The sequence below is a fragment of the Dama dama genome, chromosome 7 (genome assembly GCF_033118175.1).
Source record: "Dama dama isolate Ldn47 chromosome 7, ASM3311817v1, whole genome shotgun sequence".
Classification (NCBI taxonomy): domain Eukaryota; kingdom Metazoa; phylum Chordata; class Mammalia; order Artiodactyla; family Cervidae; genus Dama; species Dama dama.
In genome coordinates, this window is record NC_083687.1 from 28,822,030 (window position 1) to 28,844,290 (window position 22,261).

Below are 22,261 nucleotides of genomic sequence, written 5' to 3' on the forward strand. Positions count from 1 at the left end.
TGTAGAATTAATTCTGTAAGAAAGCTTTCCTCAGCTATCAATGCAAAGAAATAAGGGAAAACAACACAATGGGAAAGACTAGAGATCTCTTCAAGAAAATTAGAGATACCAAGGGAATATTTCATGCAAAGATGGGCTTGATAAAGGACAGAAATGGTATGGACCAAACAGAAGCAGAAGATATTAAGAAGAGGTGGCAAGAATACACAGAAGAACTGTACAAAAAAGATCTTCAAAACTGAGAAAATCACGATGGTGTGATCACTCACCTAGAGCCAGACATCCTGGAATGTGAAGTCAAGTGGGCCTTAGAAAGCATCACTATGAACAAAGCTAGTGGAGGTGATGGAATTCCAGTTGAGCTATTTCAAATCCTGAAAGATGATGCTGTGAAAGTGCTGCACTCAGATTCCAGCAAATTCAGAAAACTCAGCAGTAGCCACAGGACTGGAAAAGGTCAGTTTTCATGCCAATCTGAAAGAAAGGCAACGCCAAAGAATGCTCAAACTACCGCACAATTGCACTTATCTCACACGCTAGTAAAGTAATGCTCAAAATTCTCCAAGCCAGGCTTCAGCAATACGTGAACCGAGAACTTCCACATGTTCAAGCTGGTTTTAGAAAAGGCAGAGGAACCAGAGATCAAATTGCCAACATCTTCTGGATCATCGAAAAAGCAAGAGAGTTCCAGAAAAACATCTATTTCTGCTTTATTGACTATGCCAAAACCTTTGACTGTGTGGATCACAATAAACTGTGGAAATTTCTGAAAAAGATGGGAATACCAGACCACCTGACCTGCCTCTTGAGAAACCTATATGCAAGTCAGAAAGCCACAGTTAGAACTGGACATGGAACAACAGACTGGTTCTAAGTAGGAAAAGGAGTACGTCAAGGCTGTATACTGTCACCCTGCTTATTTAACTTACATGCAGTGTACATCATGAGAAACACTGGGCTGGAGGAAACACAAGCTGGAATCAAGGTTGCTGGGAGAAATATCAATAACCTCAGATATGCAGATGACACCACTCTTATGGCAGAAAGTGAAGAGGAACTAAAAAGCCTCTTGATGAAAGTGAAAGAGGACAGTGAAAAAGTTGGCTGAAAACTCAACATTCAGAAAACTAAGATCATGGCATCCAGTCCTGTCACTTCATGGGAAATAGATGGGGAAACAGTGGAAACAGTGTCAGACTTTATTTTGGGGGGCTCCAAAATCATGGCAGATGGTGATTGCAGCCAGGAAATTAAAAGACGCTTACTCCTTGGAAGGAACGTTATGACCAATCTAGATAACATATTAAAAAGCAGAGATATTACTTTGCCAACAAAGGTTTGTATAGTCAAGGCTATGGTTTTTCCAGTGGTCATCTATGGATGTGAGAGGTGGACTGTGAAGAAAGCTGAGCACCGAAGATTTGATGCTTTTAAACTGTGGCGTTGGAGAAGACTCTTGAGAGTCCTTTGGACTGCAAGGAGATCCAACCGGTCCATCCTAAAGGAGATCAGTCCTGGGTGTTCATTGGAGGGACTGATGTTGAAGCTGAAACTCCAATACTTTGGCTACCTCATGTGAAGAGTTGAGTCATTGGAAAAGACCCTGATGCTGGGAGGGATTGAGGGCAGGAGGAGAAAGGGACGACAGAGGATGAGATGGCTGGAAGGTATCACCGACTTGATGCACATGAGTTTGGGTGAACTCTGGGAGTTGGTGATGGACAGGGAGGCCGGGCGTGCTGCGATTCATGGGGTCGCAAAGAGTCAGACACGACTGAGCAACTGAACTGAACTTAGTTCTGTAAAGACTTCAAGGTTAAACTTAAATCAAATAAGCATGGGAAAATAACATACATGTGAAGTGAAGCCACTCAGTCGGGTCCGACTCTTTGTGACCCCATGGACTGTAGCCCACCAGGCTCCTCCATCCATGGGATTTTCCAGGCAAGAATACTGGAGTGGGTTGCCATTTCCTTCTTCAGGAAATCTTCCTGACCCAGGGATTGAACCCAGGTCTCCAGCATTGTACTCAAACACTACTGTCTGAACCACGAGGGAAGTTCATTGATAATTTAAGTGAAAAGTGTTAGTCACTCAGTCGTGTCTGACTCTTTGTGACCCTATGAACATAGTTGCCAGGCTCCTCTGTTCATGGGATTCTTCAGGCAAGAATGCTGGAGTGGGTTGCCATTACAATCTCTAGGGGATCTTCCCAACCTAGGAATCAAACTCAGGTCTCCTGCATTTCAGGCAGATTCTTTACCATCTGAGCCACCAATAATTTCAGTAGACCACATATAAAGTGGACCTAATGGACTTTCCTGGAGGTCTAGTGGCTAAGGCTCCATGCTCCCAGTGCAGAGAGACCAGGTTCAATCCTTGGTCAGGTAACTAGATCCCACATGCCCCAACTAGCAGTTTATATGCCACAATTAAAAGATCCTGCATTCTTCAACAAACATTAAAGATCCTGTATGACACAACTAAAACCTAGGACAGCCAAATAAATAAAATAAATAAATAATAAAAAAAAAAAGAAATGGACCTAATAATCCCCAATTCCCGTTATTCATACCTTTGAGCAGTCCCCTCCCACATCATTCCAAGATTGGTTTATCACTTCCAAGATTTTACTTTTTTTTTCTTTTTAATTAATTTATTTTTTTTTTTGCAAGCTAATTATTTTACAATATTGTGGTGGTTTCTGCCATACATTCACATGAATCAGCCATGGGTGTATATGTGTTCCCCTTCTTGAACCCCCCTCTCCACCTCCCTCCCCATTCCATCCCTCATAGTCATCCCAGGGCACCTGCCCTGAGCACCCTGTCTCATGCATCGAACCTGCACTGGCAATCTATTTCACATATGATAATATACATGTTTCAATGCTATTCTCTCAAATCATCCCACCCTTGCCTTCTCCCAAAGAATCCAAAAGTCTGTTCTTCACATCTGTGTCTCTTTTGTGGTCTTGCATACAAGGTCATCATTACCATCTTTCTAAATTCCATATATATGCATTAATATAGTGTATTGGTGTTTTTCTTTCTGACTTACTTCACTCTGTATAATAGGCTCCAGTTTCATCCACCTCATTAGAACTGATTCAGAGGCATTCTTTTTAATGGCTGAGTAATATTTCATTGCATATGTGTACCACAGCTTTCTTATCCATTCATCTGCCAGTGAACATCTAGGTTGCTTCCACGTCTTGGCTATTGTAAACAGTGCTGCAATGAACATTGGGGTAAACACGTCTCTTTCAATTCTGGTTTTCTCAGGGTGATGCCCAGCAGCAGGGTTGCTGGGTCATATGGTAGTTCTATTTCCAGTTTTTTAAGGAATCTCCACACTGTTCTCCATAGTGGCTGTACTAGTTTGCATTCCCACCAACAGTGTAAGAGGGTTCCTTTTTCTCCACACCCTCTCCAGCATTTATTGTTTGTAGACTTTTGGATAGCAGCCATTCTGACGGACATGAAATGGTACCTCATTGTGGTTTTGATTTGCATTTCTCTGATAATGAGTGATGTTGAGCATCTTTTCATGTTTGTTAGCCATCTGTATGTCATCTTTGGAAAAATGTCTGTTTAGTTCTTTGGCCCATTTTTTATTGGGTCGCTTATTTTTCTGGACTTGAGCTGCATGAGTTGCTTGTATATTTTTGAGATTAATCCTTTGTCCGTTTCTTCATTTGCTATTATTTTCTCCCATTCTGAAGGCTGTCTTTTCACCTTGCTCATAGTTTCCTTCATTGTGCAAAAGCTTTTAAGGTTAATTAGGTACCATTTGTTTATTTTTGTTTTTATTTCGATTACTCTGGGAAGGTGGGTCATAGAGGATCCTGCTATGATTTACATCAGAGTATTTTGAGTATGTTTTCCTCTAGGAGTTTTATAGTTTCTAGTCTTACATTTAGATCTTTAATCCATTTCGAGTTTATTTTTGTGTATGGTGTTAGAAAGCATTCTAGTTTCATTCTTTTACAAATGGTTGACTAGTTTTCCCAGCACCACTTGTTAAAGAGATCGTCTTTACTCCATTGTATATTCTTGCCTCCTTTGTAAAAGATAGGTCTCCATAGGTGCATGGATTTATCTCTGGGCTTTCTATTTTGTTCCATTGATCTATATTTCTGTCTTTGTACCAGTACCATACTGTCTTGATGACTGTTGCTTTGTAGTATAGCCAAGTCAAGCAGGTTGATTCCTCCAGCTCCATTCTTTTTTCTCAAGATTGCTTTGGCTATTTCCATACAAATTGTTAAATTATTTGTTCTAGTTCTGTGAAAAATACCATTGGTAGCATGACAGGGATTGTGTTGAATCTATGGACTGCTTTGTGTAGTATACTCATTTTCACAATATTGACTCTTCCAATCCACAAATATGTTATGTTTCTCCATCTTTTTGTGTCCTGTTTGATTTTTTTCATCAGTTTTTTTATAGTTTTCTAAATATAGGTCTTTTGTTTCTTTAGGTAGATATATTCCTAAGTATTTTATTCTTTTTGGTGCAATGGTGATGGAATTGTTTCCTTAATTTCTCTTTCTGTTTTCTCATTGTTAGCGTATAGGAATGCAAGGGATTGCTGTGTGTTAATTTTATATCCTGCAACTTTACTATATTCATTGATTAGCTCTAGTAATTTTCTGGTAGGGTCTTGAGGGTTTTCTATGGATAGGATCACGTCATCTGCAAACAGTGAGAGTTTTACTTCTTCTTTTCCAATCTGGATTCCTTTTATTTCTTTTTCTTTGCTGATTCCTGTGGCTAAATCTTCCAAAACTATGTTGAATGTGGTGAGAGTGGGCACCCTTGACTTGTTCCTGACTTTAGGGGAAATGCTTTCAATTTTTCACCATTGAGGATAATGTTTGCTGTGGGTTTATCATATATGGCTTTTATTATGTTGAGGTATGTTCCTTCTATGCCTGCTTCCTGGAGGGTTTTTATCATAAATAGATGCTGAATTTTGTCAAAGGCTTTCTCTGCATCTATTGAGATAATCATATGGTTTTTATCTTTCAATTTGTTAATGTGGTGTATCACATTGATTGATTTGTGAATATTGAGGAAGCCTGGCATCCCTGGGATTAAGCCCACTTGGCCATGATGTATGATCTTTTTAATATGCTGTTGGATTCTGTTTGCTAGAATTTTGTTAAGGATATTTGATCTATTTTCATCAGTGATATTGGCCTGTAGTTTTTCTTTTTTGTGGCATCTTTGTCTGATTTTGGTATTAGAGTGATGGTGGCCTCATAGAATGAGTTTGGCAGTTTACCTTCCTCTACAATTTTCTGGAAGAGTTTGAGTAGGATAGGTATTAGCTCCTCTCTAAAATTTTGGTAGAATTCAGTTGTGAAGCCACCTGGTCTTGGACTTTTGTTTGTTGGAAGATTTCTAATTACAGTTTCGATTTCTGTGCTTGTGATGGGTCTGTTAAGATTTTCTATTTCTTCCTTGTCCACTTTTGGAAAGTTATACTTTTCTAAAAATTTGTCGATTTCTTCCAAGCTGTCAATTTTATTGGCATATGGTTGCTGATAGTAGTCTCTTATGATCCTTTGTATTTCTCTGTTGTCTGTTATAACTTCCCCATTTTTGTTTCTAATTTTGTTGATTTGATCCTTCTCTCTTTTTTTTTTTTTTTCTTGATGAGTCTTGCTAATGGTTTGTCTATTTTATTTATGTTCTCAAAGAACCAGCTTTTAGCTTTGTTGATTTTGGCTATGGTCTCCTTTGTTTCTTTTGCATTTATTTATGCCCTAATTTTTATTATTTCTTTCCTTCTGCTAACCATGAAGTGCTTCATTTCTTCGTTTTCTAGTTGCTTTAGGTGTAGAGTTTGGTTATTTATTTGATTTTTCTACTGTTTTTTGAGGTAGGCTTGTATTGCTATGAACTTTCCCCTTAGCACTGCTTTTACTGAGTCTCATAGGTTTTGGGTTACAGTCTTTTCATTTTCATTCATTTCTATGCATATTTTGATTCCTTTTGGTTTCTTCTGTGATGTGCTGGTTATTCAGAAGTGTGTTTTTTAGCCTCTATCTGTTTGTATTTTTATTAGTTTTTTTCCTGTAGTTGACATCTAATCTTACCACATTGCGATCAGAAAAGATGCTTGGAATGATTTCAATTTCTTTTTAATTTACCAAGGCTAGATTTATTGCCTAGGATGTGGCATATCCTGGAGAAGTTTCGTGTGCACTTGACAAAAAGGTGAAATTCATTGTTCTGGGGTGAAATGTCCTATAGATATCAATTAGGTCTAACTGGTCCATTGTATCATTTAAAGTTTGTATTTCCTTGCTAATTTTCTGGTTAGTTGATCTATCCATAGGTGTGAGTAGGGTATTAAAGGCTCCCACTATTATTGTGTTACTGTTAATTTCCCCTTTCATACTTATTAGCATTTGCCTTACATATCACGGTGCTCCTATGTTGGGTGCATATATATTTATAACTGTTATATCTTCTTCTTGGATTGATCCTTTGATCATTATGTAGTGTCTTTCTTTGTCTCTTTCATGGCTTTTATTTCAAAAGCTATTTTGTCTGATATGAGTATTGCTACTCCAGCTTTCTTTTGGTCTCCATTTGTGTGATATATGTTTTTCCAGCCCTTCACTTTCAGTCTGTATGTGTCCCTAGGTTTGAGGTGGGTCTCTTGTAGACAGCATATATAGGGGTCTTTTTTTTATCCATTCAACCAGTCTTTGTCTTTTGGTTGGGACATTTAACCCATTTACATTTAATGTAATTATTGATAAATATGATCCTGTTGCCATTTACTTTGTTATTTTGGGTTTGAGTTTATAAACCTTTTATTTGTTTCCTGTCTAGAGAAGATACTTTAGCATTTGTTGAAGAGCTGGTTTGGTGGTGCTGAATTCTCTGAGTTTTTGCTTGTCTGTAAAGCTTTTGATTTCTCCTTCATATTTGAATGAGATCCTTGCTTGGTACAGTAATCTGGGTTGTAGGCTTTTCTCTATCATCACTTTAAGTATGTCCTGCCATTGCCTTTTGGCTTGAAGAGTTTCTACTGAAAGATCAGCTGTTATCCTCATGGGAATTCCCTTGTGAGTTATTTGTTGTTTTTTCCTTGTGGCTTTTGATATTTGTTCTTTGTCTTTGATCTTCATTCATTTGATTAATATGTGTCTTGGGGTGTTTTACCTTGGGTTTATCCTGTTTGAGACTCTGTGGGTTTCTTAGACTTGGGTGGCTATTTCCTTCCCCATTTTAGGGAAGTTTTCAACTATTATCTCCTCAAGTATTTTCTCATGGCCTTTCTGTCTTCTTCTTCTGGGACTCCTATGATTCAAATGTTGGGGCATTTGACATTGTCCCAGAGGTCTCTGAGGTTGTCCTCATTTCTTTTCATTCTTTTTTCTTTTTTCCTCTCTGCTTCATTTATCTCCACCATTCTATCTTCCACCTCACTTATCCTATCTTCTGCTTCAGTTATTCTACTGTTGGTTCCCTCCAGAGTGCTTTTGATCTCAGTTATTGCATTATTCATTGTTGATTGACGCTTTTTTATTTCTTCTAGGTCCTTGTTAAACTTTTCTTGCATCTTCTCAACCCTTGTCTCCAGACTATTTATCTGTAACTCCATTTTGTTTTCAAGATTTTGGAGCATTTTTACTATCATTATTCTGAATTCTTTTTCAGGTAGAATCCCTATCTCCTCCTCTTTTGTTTGGTTTGCTGTGCTCTTATCATGTTCCTTTACCTGCTGAATATTTCTCTGCTTTTCAACTTGTTTAGGTTGCCGTGTTTGGGGTGGCCTTTCTGTATGCTAGAAGTTTGTGGGTTCTCTTTATTGTGGAGGTTCCTCCCTGTGAGTGGGGTTGGATGAGTGACTTGTCAAGGTTTCCTGGTTAGGGAAACTTGTGTCAGTGTTCTGGTCGGTAGAGCTGGATCTCTTCTCTCTGGAGTGCAATGAAGTGTCAAGTAGTGAGTTTTGAGGTGCCTGTGGGTTTGGTGTGACTTTTGACCACCTGTACTTTTGCGCTCAGGATTATGTTCCTGTTTGGTTGGAGAGTTAGCTTGGTATGTCTTGTTCTAAAACTTCTTGGCTCTTGGGTGGAGCTTGGTTTCAGTGTAGGTATGGATGAGCTCTTGTCAATTAATGTTCCCTGGAGTCAGGAGTTTTCTGGTGTTCTCAAGTTTTGGATTTAAGCCTTCTGCCTCTGGCTTTCAGTCTTATTCTTACAGTAGCCTCAAGACTTTTCCATCCATACAGCACCGATGATAAAACATCTAGGTTAGTGGTGAAAAGATTCTCCACAGTGAGGAACACCCAGAGAGGTTCACAGAGTCACATGGAGAAGAGAAGAGGGAGCAGGGAGATAGAGGTGACCAGGAGGAGAAGAGGGGAAAGCAAAAAGGGAGAGAGCAATCTAGTCAGTAATCAATTCTCTATTTGCTCTCCACAGTCTGGAACACTCAAAGAGGTTCACAGAGTTCCACAGAGAAGAGAAGAGGGATGAAGGAGATAGAGGTGACCAGGAGGAGAGGAGACGGAGTTAAAAGGAGAGAGACAATCTAGCTAGTGATCAGTTCCCTAAATGTTCTCCACAGCCTGGAATACCCAAAGAGATTCACAGAATTAAGTAGAGAAGAGAAGAGAAAGGGGAGTGAGGAGATAGAGGTAACATGGGGGAGAAAAAGGAGAGTCAAAAGGGGAGAAAGCAATCAAGCCAGTAATCACACTCTTAAGTAAAAATGGGTACTGAAAATTGGATTCTTAAAGGTACAAAATTGATAACAAATACCAAAAAGCAAAGATTAAAAATCTAGAGGTTAGACTCTCAAAAATACAATACAAACAAAACCGCAAAAGTTATAAAAGAAAAAATATGAAATTTGCTTTAAAAATAGGGGTTTTTTTTATAAGGTAATAGTAAGTTTTAAAAATGAAAATTAAAGGAGTAATAAAGAGCTTAAAAAAATTTTTTTAATTTAAAGTTAAAAATGATAATAGTAAAATATATCTAGGAATTTCTCTGGAGCTGTTGAGGGCAGTGTGGGGTCAGTTCAGTTTCAGATAGTTCCTTGTTCCAGCTTATACTTCTTCTCAAGGTCCCTTCCAATGTAGTCAGTGTTAACTACAGGGTTTTATCTGTTGCACCTGTCACTTTCAAAGCAATTCCTTCTTCTTTGTTTATTTTGACTTTCTCTGTTTGCAAGTCTCTTCAGTGTCTAACTTCCGCCCTGACACAAGGGGGCAAAGGTTGTCCTTTATTTAGGCTCACTTGTTCAGTTGTGCTGCGGGGAGGGAGGAACACTGCAAACAAATGTCACTGGCGTGTGTGGGGAGTGCTCACAGTGTCTGGGCCACACTGGGTCTGCCCCCGCTCCCCACATGTGTGCTTTCCCCGTCAACACTGCTCAAGCTCCACGTTGCTCTGCAGGGAACTGTCTAAAGCAGGCCTTGAGTTGCGTGTACTTCCCAGGTCTAAGCCACTCAGGTTCAGGTTCCTGAGTACTCCACAAAGGCACAGACTCGGTTGGGCCTGCGTTCTGTGCCCTTCCCAGGTCCGAGCATCTCAGGCAACCAGGTGCTTGGTGAGCTCACTCTCCCCAGGTGGGGCGGTGCGTCTTATCATCTCCCCGGTCCTGGCCGCTCGGTTTCCCAGGTGCGCAGTGGGAGCACCGTCTCAGGTGTGCCGTGTGTCTCCTCTGGGGAGCTGATCTCTGGCTGTGACCCTCCTGGTGTATGTCAACCATCCAGGATCCCAGGAAGACTTGGTTAGCAACTGGGAGCCTGCTTGCAGTTTGGTAGAGGATGCCATCTCTGGGGCCAAGCTTGCCCCTTTCCTTCCGGCTCTGGCTGTCGCCTGCCTGCCTCTCTGCCTCTGTCGGAGGATGGGCCGGTTCGCTGCTGGCTAGCTCTCCTCTGGTATTCGCTCATTCCTTTGTTCTGTGAGCAGGCCGGCAGTGCCTTAGGTTAGAGCTTTTTGTGGGAAAGTTCTCTCTCTTTCTTCTTTTTTTTTTTTTTTTTTGTTCTCCCTTTCTCTCTGGCTATCCCACAGTTTAGGTTGCTTTCTCACGTTAGCTCCCTCAGATTGCCCTCGGGGCATTCAGGCCAGGTCCTTACCCTAAGCAATACAGTCCGCGCCTCCCTGTTCAGCCCTGGCTTGCTGGTGGCAGACGTGAGCATCTGGGCTACTTCTCCACTGGGAGTTGCAGTTACATGCGTAATCTCTGGGTTTTATTTATTTAGTTTTTTTCTTCCAATTATATTGCCCTCTGAGATTCCAAAACTCCCCACAGACCCACCGGTGAAAGGGTTTCCTGGTGTTTGGAAACTTCTCCTCTTTTACGACTCCCTCTCTGGGTGGGGTCTCCATCCCTAACTCTTTTGTCTCTCTTTTTATCTTTTATATTTTGTCCTTCCTCCTTTCAAAGACAATGGGCTGGCTTTCTGGGTGCCTGGTGTCCTCCGCCAGCATTCAGAAGTTTTTTTGTGGTATTTACTCAGCATTCAAATGATCTTTCGATGAATTTGTTGGGGAGAAATTGGTCTCCCGGTCCTATTCCTCCTCCATCTTAGGGCCACCCCCACCCCCCAAGGTTTGATTTTAAAAGACAGTGAGGCCTTTGTCTTATTGCTCTCTTCATCTCTCTCTTGGATCACTCACAAAAGAAAACTAGCTATCATGTCATGAGCAGCCCTCCTAAGGAAGCCCACATGGCAAGGAATTAAAGCCTTCTTCCAACGGCCATGAGTAAGATATCTTGGAAACACACCTTTCAGCCCTGATCAAGCCTTCAAATGACTGCAACCCCAGTCAACAGCTTGACTGCAATTTCATAAAAGACTTTAAACAAGAACCACCCAGCTAAGCTACCCTTACCCTCAAAAAAATGTTTTTGACCCTCAGAAAATAAGTGAGATAATAAATGTTTGTTGTCTTGAGCTGCTAAATTTTGGGGTAATTTGTTTCTTATCAACAGATGTGATAATAAGACCAGACTGTCAGATACAATTGTTAAGTAAGTTCACAATGAGTGAAGTCAGTTCAGTTCGGTTCAGTTGCTCAGTAGTGTACAACTCTTTGTGACCCCATGAACTGCAGCACGCCAGGCCTCTCTGTCTATCACCAAATCCCAAAGCCTGCTCAAACTCTGTCCATTGAGTCAGTGATGCCATCCAACAACCTCATCCTCTGTCATCCCCTTCTCCTCCTGCCCTCAATCTTTCCCAGCATCAGAGTCTTTTCCAGTGAGTCAGCTCTTTGCATCAGGTGGCCAAAGAATTGGAGCTTCAGCTTCAGCATCAATCCTTCCAATGAATATTCAGGACTAATTTCCTTTAGGATTGACTGGTTTCATTTCTTGCAGTTCAAGGGACTCTCAAGAATCTTCTCCAACACCACATTTCAAAACCATCCATTCTTTGGCACTCAGCTTTCTTTATGGTCCAAGTCAATCATCTTTAATGTCATACCCTCTAAGCACTACCTCATCATCCAACAACAGGCATTTTCAAAGAATACATGCAGCTAGAACTCCTATACACTGGCTGTGGGAGTGTAAACTATTGTAGCCACTTTTGAAAACTATTTGGTAAGTATCTACTTAAGCTAAACATAGTCTAGCTATGACCCAGCAATTTCACTCCCAGATAAATACGCAACAGAAATTGGTGCAAATACTTATCAAACAATATATATGCGTGCTCATAGAAACTTTATTTATAAGAACCAAACATTATATATAACTCAGATGTTCATGACAGAGGAATAGATAAATCAGTTGTAGTATATTTCTAAAATGGAATATAGTGCAGCAATGAAAAAGAATAAACTACAGCTGCAAGCACAACAACATGGATGAATCTCACCTCATAATTTTAAGTTAAAGAAGCCAGACAGCAGAGTATATAACCTATAATTCCATTTATATAAAGTCTAACTTATATGCAGAATACATCATGAGAAATGCTGGGCTGGAGGAAGCACAAGCTGGAATCAAGATTGCCAGGAGAAATATAAATAACTTCAGATATGCAGATGACACCACCCTTATGGCAGAAAGTGAAGAGGAACTAAACAGCCTCCTGATGAAAGTGAAAGAGGAGAGATGTTGGCTTAAAGCTCAACATCCAGAACACTAAGATCATGGCATCTGCTTCCATAACTTCATGGGAAATAGATGGGGAAACAGTGGAAACAGTGGCTGACTTTATTTTTCTGGGCTCCAAAATCACTGCAGATGGTGATTGCAGGCATGAAATTAAAAGACATTTAATTCCTTGGAAGGAAAGTTATGACCAACCTAGACAGCATATTAAAAAGCAGAGACATTACTTTGTCAACAAAGGTCTCTCTAGTCAAGGCTATGATTTTACCAGTGGTCATGTATGGATGTGAGAGCTGGACTATAAAGAAAGCTGACAGCTGAAGAATTGATGCTTTTGAACTGTGGTGTTGGAGAAGACTCTTGAGAGTCCCTTGGACTGCAAGGAGATCCAACCAGTCCATCCTAAAGGAGATCAGTCCTGGGTGTTCATTGGTAGGACTGATGCTGAAGCTGAAACTCCAATTCTTTGGCCACCTGATGCAAAGAGCTGACTCATTTGAAAAGACTCTGATGCTGGGAAAGATTGAGGGCAGGAGGAGAAGGGGACGACAGCGGATGAGATGGTTGCATGGCATCACCGACTCAATGGACATGGGTTTGGGTAAACTCCGGGAGTTGGTGATGGACAGGGAGATCTGGAGTGCTGCAGTTCATGGGTCGCAAAGAGTCGGACACGACTGAGCAACTGAACTGAACTGAACTGAAGAACAGAGAAAACCAACCCTTGAATAGAAATCAAACCATAAGTACTTTTGGTGGGGGTGATATGGAAAGGGAACAAAAAAAGAGCTTTCTAGAGGGCTAAAAGTGCTCTATATCTTGATCTAGGTGGAGTCTAACTGATATACCTTCACATAAAAATACATCAAGCTGTGCACCTAAGGTTTGTGCACTTTTCTATACATATATGAGATTTAACAACAAACTCTGAAATTTTAACATGGTTAAGATCCAGTTCCAGAATTACCAAAAGGAAATCTTTTTCTTTTCAGCTTTATGATTGTCTGTAATTTTTATTTTTATAACAAGTATGCACACTTTTTCATTTACAAATGTCAGTTAAAAAAAACTGTACATTACAATTTAGCTGTCATTTATTACAACTATGAAATAGCCAAAAGACTAGGAGAAAATACACTGAAATGTTAAATGATTTTTCTCTCCAGAAAAAGGAGTAATTAATTTTTTCTTATTATTCTTTTTCTCTGTTTTCAGCATGCAGTGTTGAGCATGAATTGCTTTTATAAGAGGGAAAAATGTTTAAAGTTTGACTGGCAGAGCTGTCCTTTGCCATAACTGTTACCAGGAGCACCAAGACAGGAAGATGAGACAAAACATAGTATTTCTGAGGAACTTGTGGAAGGGTTTACTGACAGAGGGTTACATTTTTCAAGGTTTGTATTAGATTTTTAAATATGTTATTTCATGTCATTTTAAATAGGTATTACTTGACCTATAGGACATTGCATGCAGTAAGTATGGAATAAATATTTACTTTATGAACAAACAGGAGTATTAAAGAAGTCTGTCGGCTCATGTGCATTATATATATTACGTAATAGTATAATCTACCAAAATGGTAAAGTGAACTGTTGTAGCCTAGTGAACCACTGTGAATAGAGTCTCCAAGGCCACTCATCTCAGAGCATCCTTCTTATGCAATGAGACCTTCCCTGCAACACTCTAGGCAACTTTCGCCTATCCAGGCAGACTCAAACCACAAAATCAAGCAGAGAAGACTATAAATGTTTCCCTATGAGAAATTTTATGTATCTATCTTTACTTATGCATCTATCTATCTACTACTTTTATGATTTAAAAGGCAAAGCAAAATCACTGTGCAAACACAGAAAATATTAGAAAATACAAAAAATTAATTCTTCATAAATATTAGAAAAATAAAAAATTAATTCTGCATAACACCACAATGAAAGATCATTATTATTAATTTAATGCATGTTTTGACTTTCAGATTAATTTGTATTTTAACTTATTTGAGCTTCTTTTTTCCATGTAACTAATTATATCATATGCTCTTCCATTGTCATTAAAAATTCTATAAAAACATGCTTTTCTGTGTTGTGTAATATATTCAGGTATACAATAATTTATCTAATAATCCCTCTGTTTTAGCACATTTAGGTTTCTCTTTCTTTTCTTTAATTTCCCACACTGTACACTTCACCCTTCTGACTCATTTTGTAACTAGCAGCTTTTACCTCTTAATTTCACTCATCTCCACATCCTCTTTCCCTCCAGCAACCACTTGTTTTTCCTCTGTATCTATGTTTCTGTTTCTATTTTCATATGTTTGTTCATTTGTTTTGTATTTTAGATTTCACGTATAAATGAAATGATGTATTTTTCTTTCTCTGTGTGACATTTCACTTAGCATAATACCCTCTAGTATTATGAGGCTAGTGAAAACCCTGGCTTAAAACTCAACATTCAAAAAACTAGATCATGGCATGCGGTCCCATCACTTCATGGCAAACAGATGGGGAAACAATGGAAACAGTGACAGACTTTACTTCCTTGGGCTCCAAAATCACTGTAGATGGTGACTCCAGCCATGAAATTAAAAGACTCTTGCTCCTTGGAAGAAAAGCTATGACCAAACTAGACAGCATATTAAAAAGCAGAGATCACTTTGCCAACAAAGATCCATCTAGTCAAAGCTATGGCTTTTCCAGTAGTCATGTATAGATGTGAGAGTTGGATCACAAAGAAAGCTGAGAGCCAAAGAATTGATGTCTTCGAACTGTGGTGTTGGAGAAGACACTTTAGAGTCCCTTGGACAGCAAGGAGATCAAACCATCAATCCTAAAGGAAATCAGTCCTTAATATTCATTGGAAGGATTGATGCTGAAGCTGAAGCTTCAATTCTTTGGCCACCTGATGTGAAGAACTGACTCACTGGAAAAGACCCTGATGCTGGGAAAGACTGAAGGCAGGAGGAGAAGGGGACAACAGAGGATGAGATGGTTCAATGGCATCACCAACTCGATGGACATGAGTTTGAGCAGGCTCCAGGAGTTTGTGTTGGACAGGGAAGCCTGGCCTGCTGCAATCCATGGGACTGCAAAGAGCTGGACACAACTGAGTGACTGAACTGACTGAATACCCTCTAGGTCAATTCAGTTGTTGAAAATGGAAACTTTTCATTGTTTTACATGGTTGAGTAATAGTCCACTGTATATGTATACCACATCTTCATTATCCATCTATCAATGAATAACAACTTAGATTGTCTCCATAGTTTAGCTTATTGTGAACAATGTTACAATGAATGTGAGTGCATATACCATCTCGAATTACTGTTCGATCTCTGTGTTGGGACATGTCTCCTGCATTGGCAGGCAAGTTCTTTGCCACTACACCATCCGGGAAGGGCTGGCAATAGTAACTTTAAATTTTCTAATCTCATCCAAATGCCTAAAGCAACAGACAAGTATGCCTTTAAGATGTGATCTTTGATTATCAGTCTTAGACAAACGAAGTGTATAGATCAAAGGTGACACTTGTTATTCATTAATGTACATTTCTTAAACTGCAAACTCTAACAAATCAAATCCATTGAAAGTTACATATCTGAACTCTTTCCACATTAGTTCTTTCTCCCTGTTAGTATTTTAGAATTCCTATTGTGTGTGGTCAGTTTTCTAAAATAGATCAAATGTTCCCCACCCCCACTGGAAGTATACAAAGGGCCCATACGTAATTTTTTTTAACACGTACACTACATCATATTGACAATAAAGAGACATTTAGCACAGGGGTGTATTAGTTATGATTCTCCAGAGAAACAGAATGAATAAAGTATTAATATATCTAGAAAAAGAGATTTATTGTAAGGCATTGGCTCACAACTGTGATGGCTTGCAGGTCTGAAATCTATAGGGCTGGTGAGTAGGCTATAAGAGCACAAGAGAGTTGATATTGCAGTCTTGAGTTTGAAATCCACAGGAAAGGCCAACCAAGTTGGAAACCCAGGCAAAGTTTCTATGATGCATTCTTGAGGCATAATTCTTTTTTCTTTAGGAAATCTCAGCCTTCGCTTTTAAGGCCTTCAGCTAATTGGATGAGTCCCAGCCATATTATGAAGAATAACCTGCTTTACTTAAAGTCTTGTGATTGTAAATGCTTATCACATCTAAAATATACCTTCATAGCAACATCTAGACTACTCCTTGACCAAATAACTGGGAACATAGCCTAGCCAAGTTGATAGATAACATTAACCATCACAGGGGGTGTTTAGGTTTGTTTGGTTTAGTTGAGTTTGGGTTCAGATTTATGACAGTGGTAGTAGTTATAATGGTAATATCAAGGAACTATAATATTTCCTCCATTAGAATTTTTCTGCATATTCACATTCAGGCTATGGTAAGATAGCTGCAATTCAGAAACCAGGCTGCTGAGATATTAAGCTATTTTGCAAAATGTTATGCAATCAAATTCTACATAATTCTATTATGGTATGCTATTAACACAGTCAAAATTATATGGCTAATATTTGTAATTGACTATTGTATTCACAGTGGTTCTAATAACTTTGTGATATAACTAGAATTAATCTATGTCAATAGATGAGTCAAATATGGGGTGATTATTTAAATACTAGTAATTTAAATTTATATACGTAAAAATTTTAAATGACTCCTTCCTCATCAGCCTAGGTCATAAAAATAGGCTAAATAAGGATTTCAACTATCAAACTCAATCTTAGAAAACAAAGTAGGTAGGTGGAGAATCCTATAACTGGAGAACATTACTCTCTTCCTCCTGCACCTCACTGCTTAGTCTAAAATATATCACCATGGACAGTAGGCCTCCAAAACTGAAATGAAATGTGGCTTTGTAAACAGAATATGGACTCTGGAGTCAGAAACTCTACTGTTTGCTGGTTGGGCAGTTTCAGATGTCTCAGTGATAAAGGATTTCATTGTAAAGGTTATTGGGGATTAAATGTGTTGGTCCTTGGAAAGTATCTACTACAGAGCTATATTGGGGAAGGAAATGGCAACCCACTACAGTATTCTTGCCTGTGAAATCTCATGGAGAGAGGAGCCTGGCAGGCTACAGTTCATGGGGTTGCAAGTCGGGTACGACTTAGCAACTAAACCACCACAGAGCCTTATGGTTCCTAAACACTTAATAAAAGGGGGTTTTACTGCTCTCTTTGTCCTCCACAATTGCTTGTGAAATCCCATTCACTGGCTCATTCTTCCTCATACCACAGACCTCTGAGCTTTCCCTTACTACATTTAACTCCATTGCCTCAGCTTCATGATTCACCCCTCATTTGTTTCAAGGAACCTAGAAATGTTTTTCACTTTTAATCATCAAACATTTATTAAGTCCCTAACTGCCTCAAGAGTTACAAAGATGAATGAAACACAATCTCTGGTCTCAAAATCCCTGAAAATTAGAAATTATTCCAGAGCCCAGACAGAGTAAGCTCCTTTCCAGTATCCTAAGTTTAAGATCCTCCAAAGTATTCTGAAATCTTTACAGCCTCTTGGTTCCCCTCTTCCTTTCCTCCTGCCTCTAAGTTCTAGTTCTTTGTTATGACACACATTCCAGAACTTTCATAAGCCATACTCCTGTAGTCTGCTTAGGTCTGATCACCTGAGCCACACTATTCCTCTGTGACTCTCTGCATCCTTGTTTACAAGAGCCTCCCCCACATCCAAGTTCATACTGCTCAGAAACAGTGAGCTTGGGGTGTTTGTTTTATCTTGATCACCCTCTGACAAAGAAATCCAGATGACACAGAACCCACTGAAGACAATACCTGGAACATGGCAGTCTTGGGTATGGACTGACGCCTTCTCTGAGGCCTCCTTGACCCTATTGGATCAGGAGTCTTCTCTTTGGGAACTTAATACAACTGCTTTCCCTTCCTTGCCTGCTTTCTTTCAAATTCAATATCCTTTCTTTCACTCTCATTGATTCCTCTGGAAGCCTGAGGAAAACAAACCCACATTCAACCTGTAGAGTGAGTGCTGATTTCTCCTTCAGTTTCTGGGGTTGGAACTGGTCAAAGAAAATAGCTATTTTCTGGAGAAACAGGAAAATTCCTCAGTCTTTTATCTCACTGCCTATAATACTGCTCACTTTATAATCTTCCTCAATTCTTTCTCATTTTCTTCAGGAGGAGAGTGGAGCATTTTCTTAGTGGTCTAACATAAGAACATTCCAGGTACCATTCAAGAGGCTTGATCCAATATACATGTTTATTCCTTCTTCCCCTAAGAATTATTTCATATCAGATATGAAATTGTTACTTTCATGATAGAGGCCAAACTATTTGCTCTTCATTTTAGTGGTCTATTAAGAGCAAATCTCTGAAGGTTATTTGCTAAGATAATTTTCTCTTCTGACCTAATACCTAGAAGACTCAGCAAACATATTCCTAATTTGCCCTAATTGGAGGTATATTGTTACATCTTGAGGTGAATTCACATATTGCTTTGCCTTTTTGCAGTATCCTTAATCTTGGTGTAATTTTCTTAGCCCTTCAAAGTCCACTTTTCTTCAGCAGTTTTCATAGTCATAGGCAGATTTACAGTTCGTTCTTTCATTCATTCATTCCTCCCATTCTTTCTCCCATCCTTCCTCATTCCTACCTTTGTTTTCTCTCTCTCTCCATCTTTCCTTCCTTTTTTTCCTTCTCCCAAAGCCTCCACAGTCTATGCTCTTCATAACCACAGCAATACAATCTTGTTAAGATTCTCTCTCTAGTGACATATAAACATACACTAAGGTTAGAAAGTCTCACTGAGCTCTCTCCTGCTGACCACAGTAGCAACCCTCACAAATATCTATCTTATAATGAAGGACTTGGTAAGTGATATTTGAGGGGTCTTTTTCAATAAAAAATTTCTGTCCTCTGCTGTGACTTGCATTAGTATGAACTGAATGACCTACAGTCAAATTTTTTGATCACCCATGAAAAATTTTTGAGCATTCATTTCTTATATATGTATAATGCAAATTTTATGAACATACTACTCTACTAATACATAAAGAAAGCAGAAGGTCTATAAAAAATTTTTACAGACTTTAAAACAAAGTCTATGAAATTTTAAGTTATAAGTTACATAAAAATAAAACTAATATTTCTTTCTAACATCCCAATGGATTTCTTTACATGCCACTGGCTCTGCTAACCATCTCTTGCCCACAGAGTAAGGAGTTCATTGAGGAGGAAATCTGTCAGATTTCCCACTCTAAACCAAGGGTAAAGCATCTGTGGGTCTTAGTATCTGACCAAAAGGACCAACAGAAAAGCCAAGAAATGGGAGGGAAAATATGTGGGGACAATAAGATGATGAAAAAGGAAGAACAGAGTTGAGGTAGCACAAAAAGGGGTGAAGGGGAAATGTCTATCTGTACGTAAGAGGTACCCAGAAATTGTCTCTGATAATGACCAGGTCTAAATAAACAGGCTACAGGTGAGTTTTCATTTCAGAAATAGTTTTGGCTGTTATCCTGACGCTACTGGGATTTGCCATTCTCGCTATTTTGTTAACAAGATGGACACGGCGCAAGCAAAATGGTGAGTAACAATGAGTGAAAATGGAGATCCTCTATGGAAGCCACAGAGGTAGGAATGTTAAGATTCAGTCTGAGTTTGTTTCTATTTACCAGATATCTAGAGCCTTTACCAATACTCTGGAAATCCATTTCAATACATGTAATCTCTGACCTATTAGTGATTTCCCCCTGCATCTCACATTACAGAAAATAAAGATCACATTGAGTTTAACAAGAGAAATAATATGAATAGTCTAAAAGAAAGCTATCTGAGCTCCAAGGGAAATTACCTTAGGAAAAGAAAACAGAAGAGAGAAGGCACTGCACTAGTAGATGCCACTGGTTAATATTATATGAAAAGAATTCAATATTTTTAGTGATTAGGGAGCTGATAAGAAGAAACAAATATAGAGTAATAGTTGTCAGTGAAACAGAGATATGGCTTATGAGACACCTTCAGGAATTTTCTTAGCATCTTTCCCACTTCCTTCTAGTCAACTGCATCCCCTTCTTATTTCTCATATTCAATGCCTATAAGCTCTCAGAGAATAGTAGGTTATATGGAAGGATAAACAAAACAAGGCTGACTGGAGGCATGGGAAAAAAGTAGGAACCAGTAATGCATGATGTCAAGACCATTTGGGGAGCAAAGCAGCATGGTTTGGAGTGAGGAGAGTTGAAACAGGATAAAGAACACCTCTCACAAGTGGCTAATAGAAATATTTTTGCTTAATTCTTCCACAGAAGTTGATATCTCAAGATACAGTTCTGAACAAAGTAAGTACTTACACTCATGAGAAAAAGAAAGCATTTATGAAATTTCCATAAATCAGGGACCAAATCTGTCTTGTTTACCATTGCATTTCCAGCACCTTGCATAGTGCATCATTCCATGAACTGAACTTCTAAGTTACTGGGAGAATTTCACCAAGAGGAAAAAGCAACTTTGAGACCCCTTTTGATTATTATTCAGCCCAGATAATATTATGAAAATGGTGACTGGCATGGTCACTTAGCATAATCTACTCCTGCTATTTAGGCACAGTCCTTAGTTCCTGCAAAATTAATTCCCCATCATTACCTGTTATCAGGAGTTCATGTCTACATTAGGTCTCAGAGTCTTAAAGCCCCACTAATTTTCAAGAAGCAAAATCATGGAGCTCTCTCTCCTTTTTCCTCCAGGTGCTGGTCTGCTGGACTATGAGGATGACAGAGGTAAATAAACTAGGAAATACTAGAGAAAATCTGGAAAAGTGCTCCTGAGGGGATAAAATGGACTCATCTCCCTTTGAGCATGATTTATTACATAGCACGTCTTTTGCTGTTATAATTTCCAACTGCCAAATCATCTCCTTCTGCATATACAAACACGTGAAAGATTGTGTATTTTTTTGTGAGAATAGACAAATATGTTCCCTTCTTAAGACCACGAAAAGAATTCTTTCCAGTTCATGTTAATCCCAAGATCTTGGAAAGGTTAATGAACTTTTGAAATGAAACAATTGCCTGGATGTGTAAAATGAGAATAAAATACATAATTCCTGAGCTGTCATGAAGGATACTTTATAAGGATAAAGTATAAGAGGTGAGCACAACTTATATTATTATCTTCATATTAGAAGATAAAATTGATACACAAAGGATTAAGATACTTATCCAAATTCACCTAACAAAGGAAGGAGTTGAATAGTGAAGCCAATTTGTGGCCCTGAGCTCAATATTCACACTCTTACATCATACTATCCAAAATTGATTTAAGACAAAAAAATGCTTATTTTATACTGAGTATTTATTATTATAGAGTTACACTCTGTCCCTCAAATCAGAACATGTGGTCTGACATGAGTGATAAAGTGAAATGATAAAGCTTATTTGAAATAAAACATTCAGAAATCCAATGATTCTAAGGATATTCCAAGGCACACTCTACTTCTTTGTAGGGACACACAACACACACACTACAAGCACATAGATTCATATCCCCAAGAGGAAAGAAAAAAGAAGGTAACTTGGTCACTTTGCTTGTCCCACATTTGGACTCTTGGCCCATTTCCCCTCTTCTTATCTCTATGATTCATCTGTCTCATCCAACAAGACTGAGGAGCAAAGGGCCCTGACAATTTCCTCTTTCTTTTCTGAAACAGAATCCAAAGAAAATAAGACTATCTGGGAAACAAGAAAAATCTCTTAGGAGCTAGACTGAAACTAATGATGAAACATTTCTTGATGGGCCATTAGTTAACTTAATCTGTTTTTCCCCCCAAAAAGATTTTTCTTCTCCAAGATCTAAAAGAGGAAGAGGTAAATATATTTTCACCTAATAAGAAAATAATGTAGAAATAGTTGTCAAGGTAGAATCTCATTATATTTTCCTCTTCTTTTTTAGGATTCCGGAATTTATACTCAACAGAAAGTGGTAAATAAATTAGAACCCAGCTTGCTAAGAAATTAATACAGAAATTGTTTATGAGAAATTAAGAATCTTTATTTTTTTCCCTCAATCCTCTAGACATTTCATATGATGATCGAGGTAAGTCTATTTAGAGATTATGGTAAAATTAAAGGAAAATCTATACTTGTTTCCTGTTATACATGAAGGGCTATAAAACCTACCCAGG

The 22,261-nt window shown here is 38.7% G+C and overlaps 1 protein-coding gene across 1 annotated transcript in view; it reads left to right on the forward strand.

Moving 5' to 3' along the window:
• Window positions 1–20,849: 20,849 nt before the first annotated feature.
• Window positions 20,850–22,261, forward strand: part of TSBP1 (testis expressed basic protein 1) — a 55,433-nt gene continuing 54,021 nt past the window's right edge. Inside the window, exons 1-4 of the mRNA XM_061146253.1 lie at window positions 20,850–20,858; window positions 21,842–21,944; window positions 22,030–22,059; window positions 22,153–22,173. Coding sequence (XP_061002236.1) covers window positions 20,850–20,858; window positions 21,842–21,944; window positions 22,030–22,059; window positions 22,153–22,173 — 163 coding nt within the window. The remainder of the gene's footprint in view (window positions 20,859–21,841; window positions 21,945–22,029; window positions 22,060–22,152; window positions 22,174–22,261) is intronic.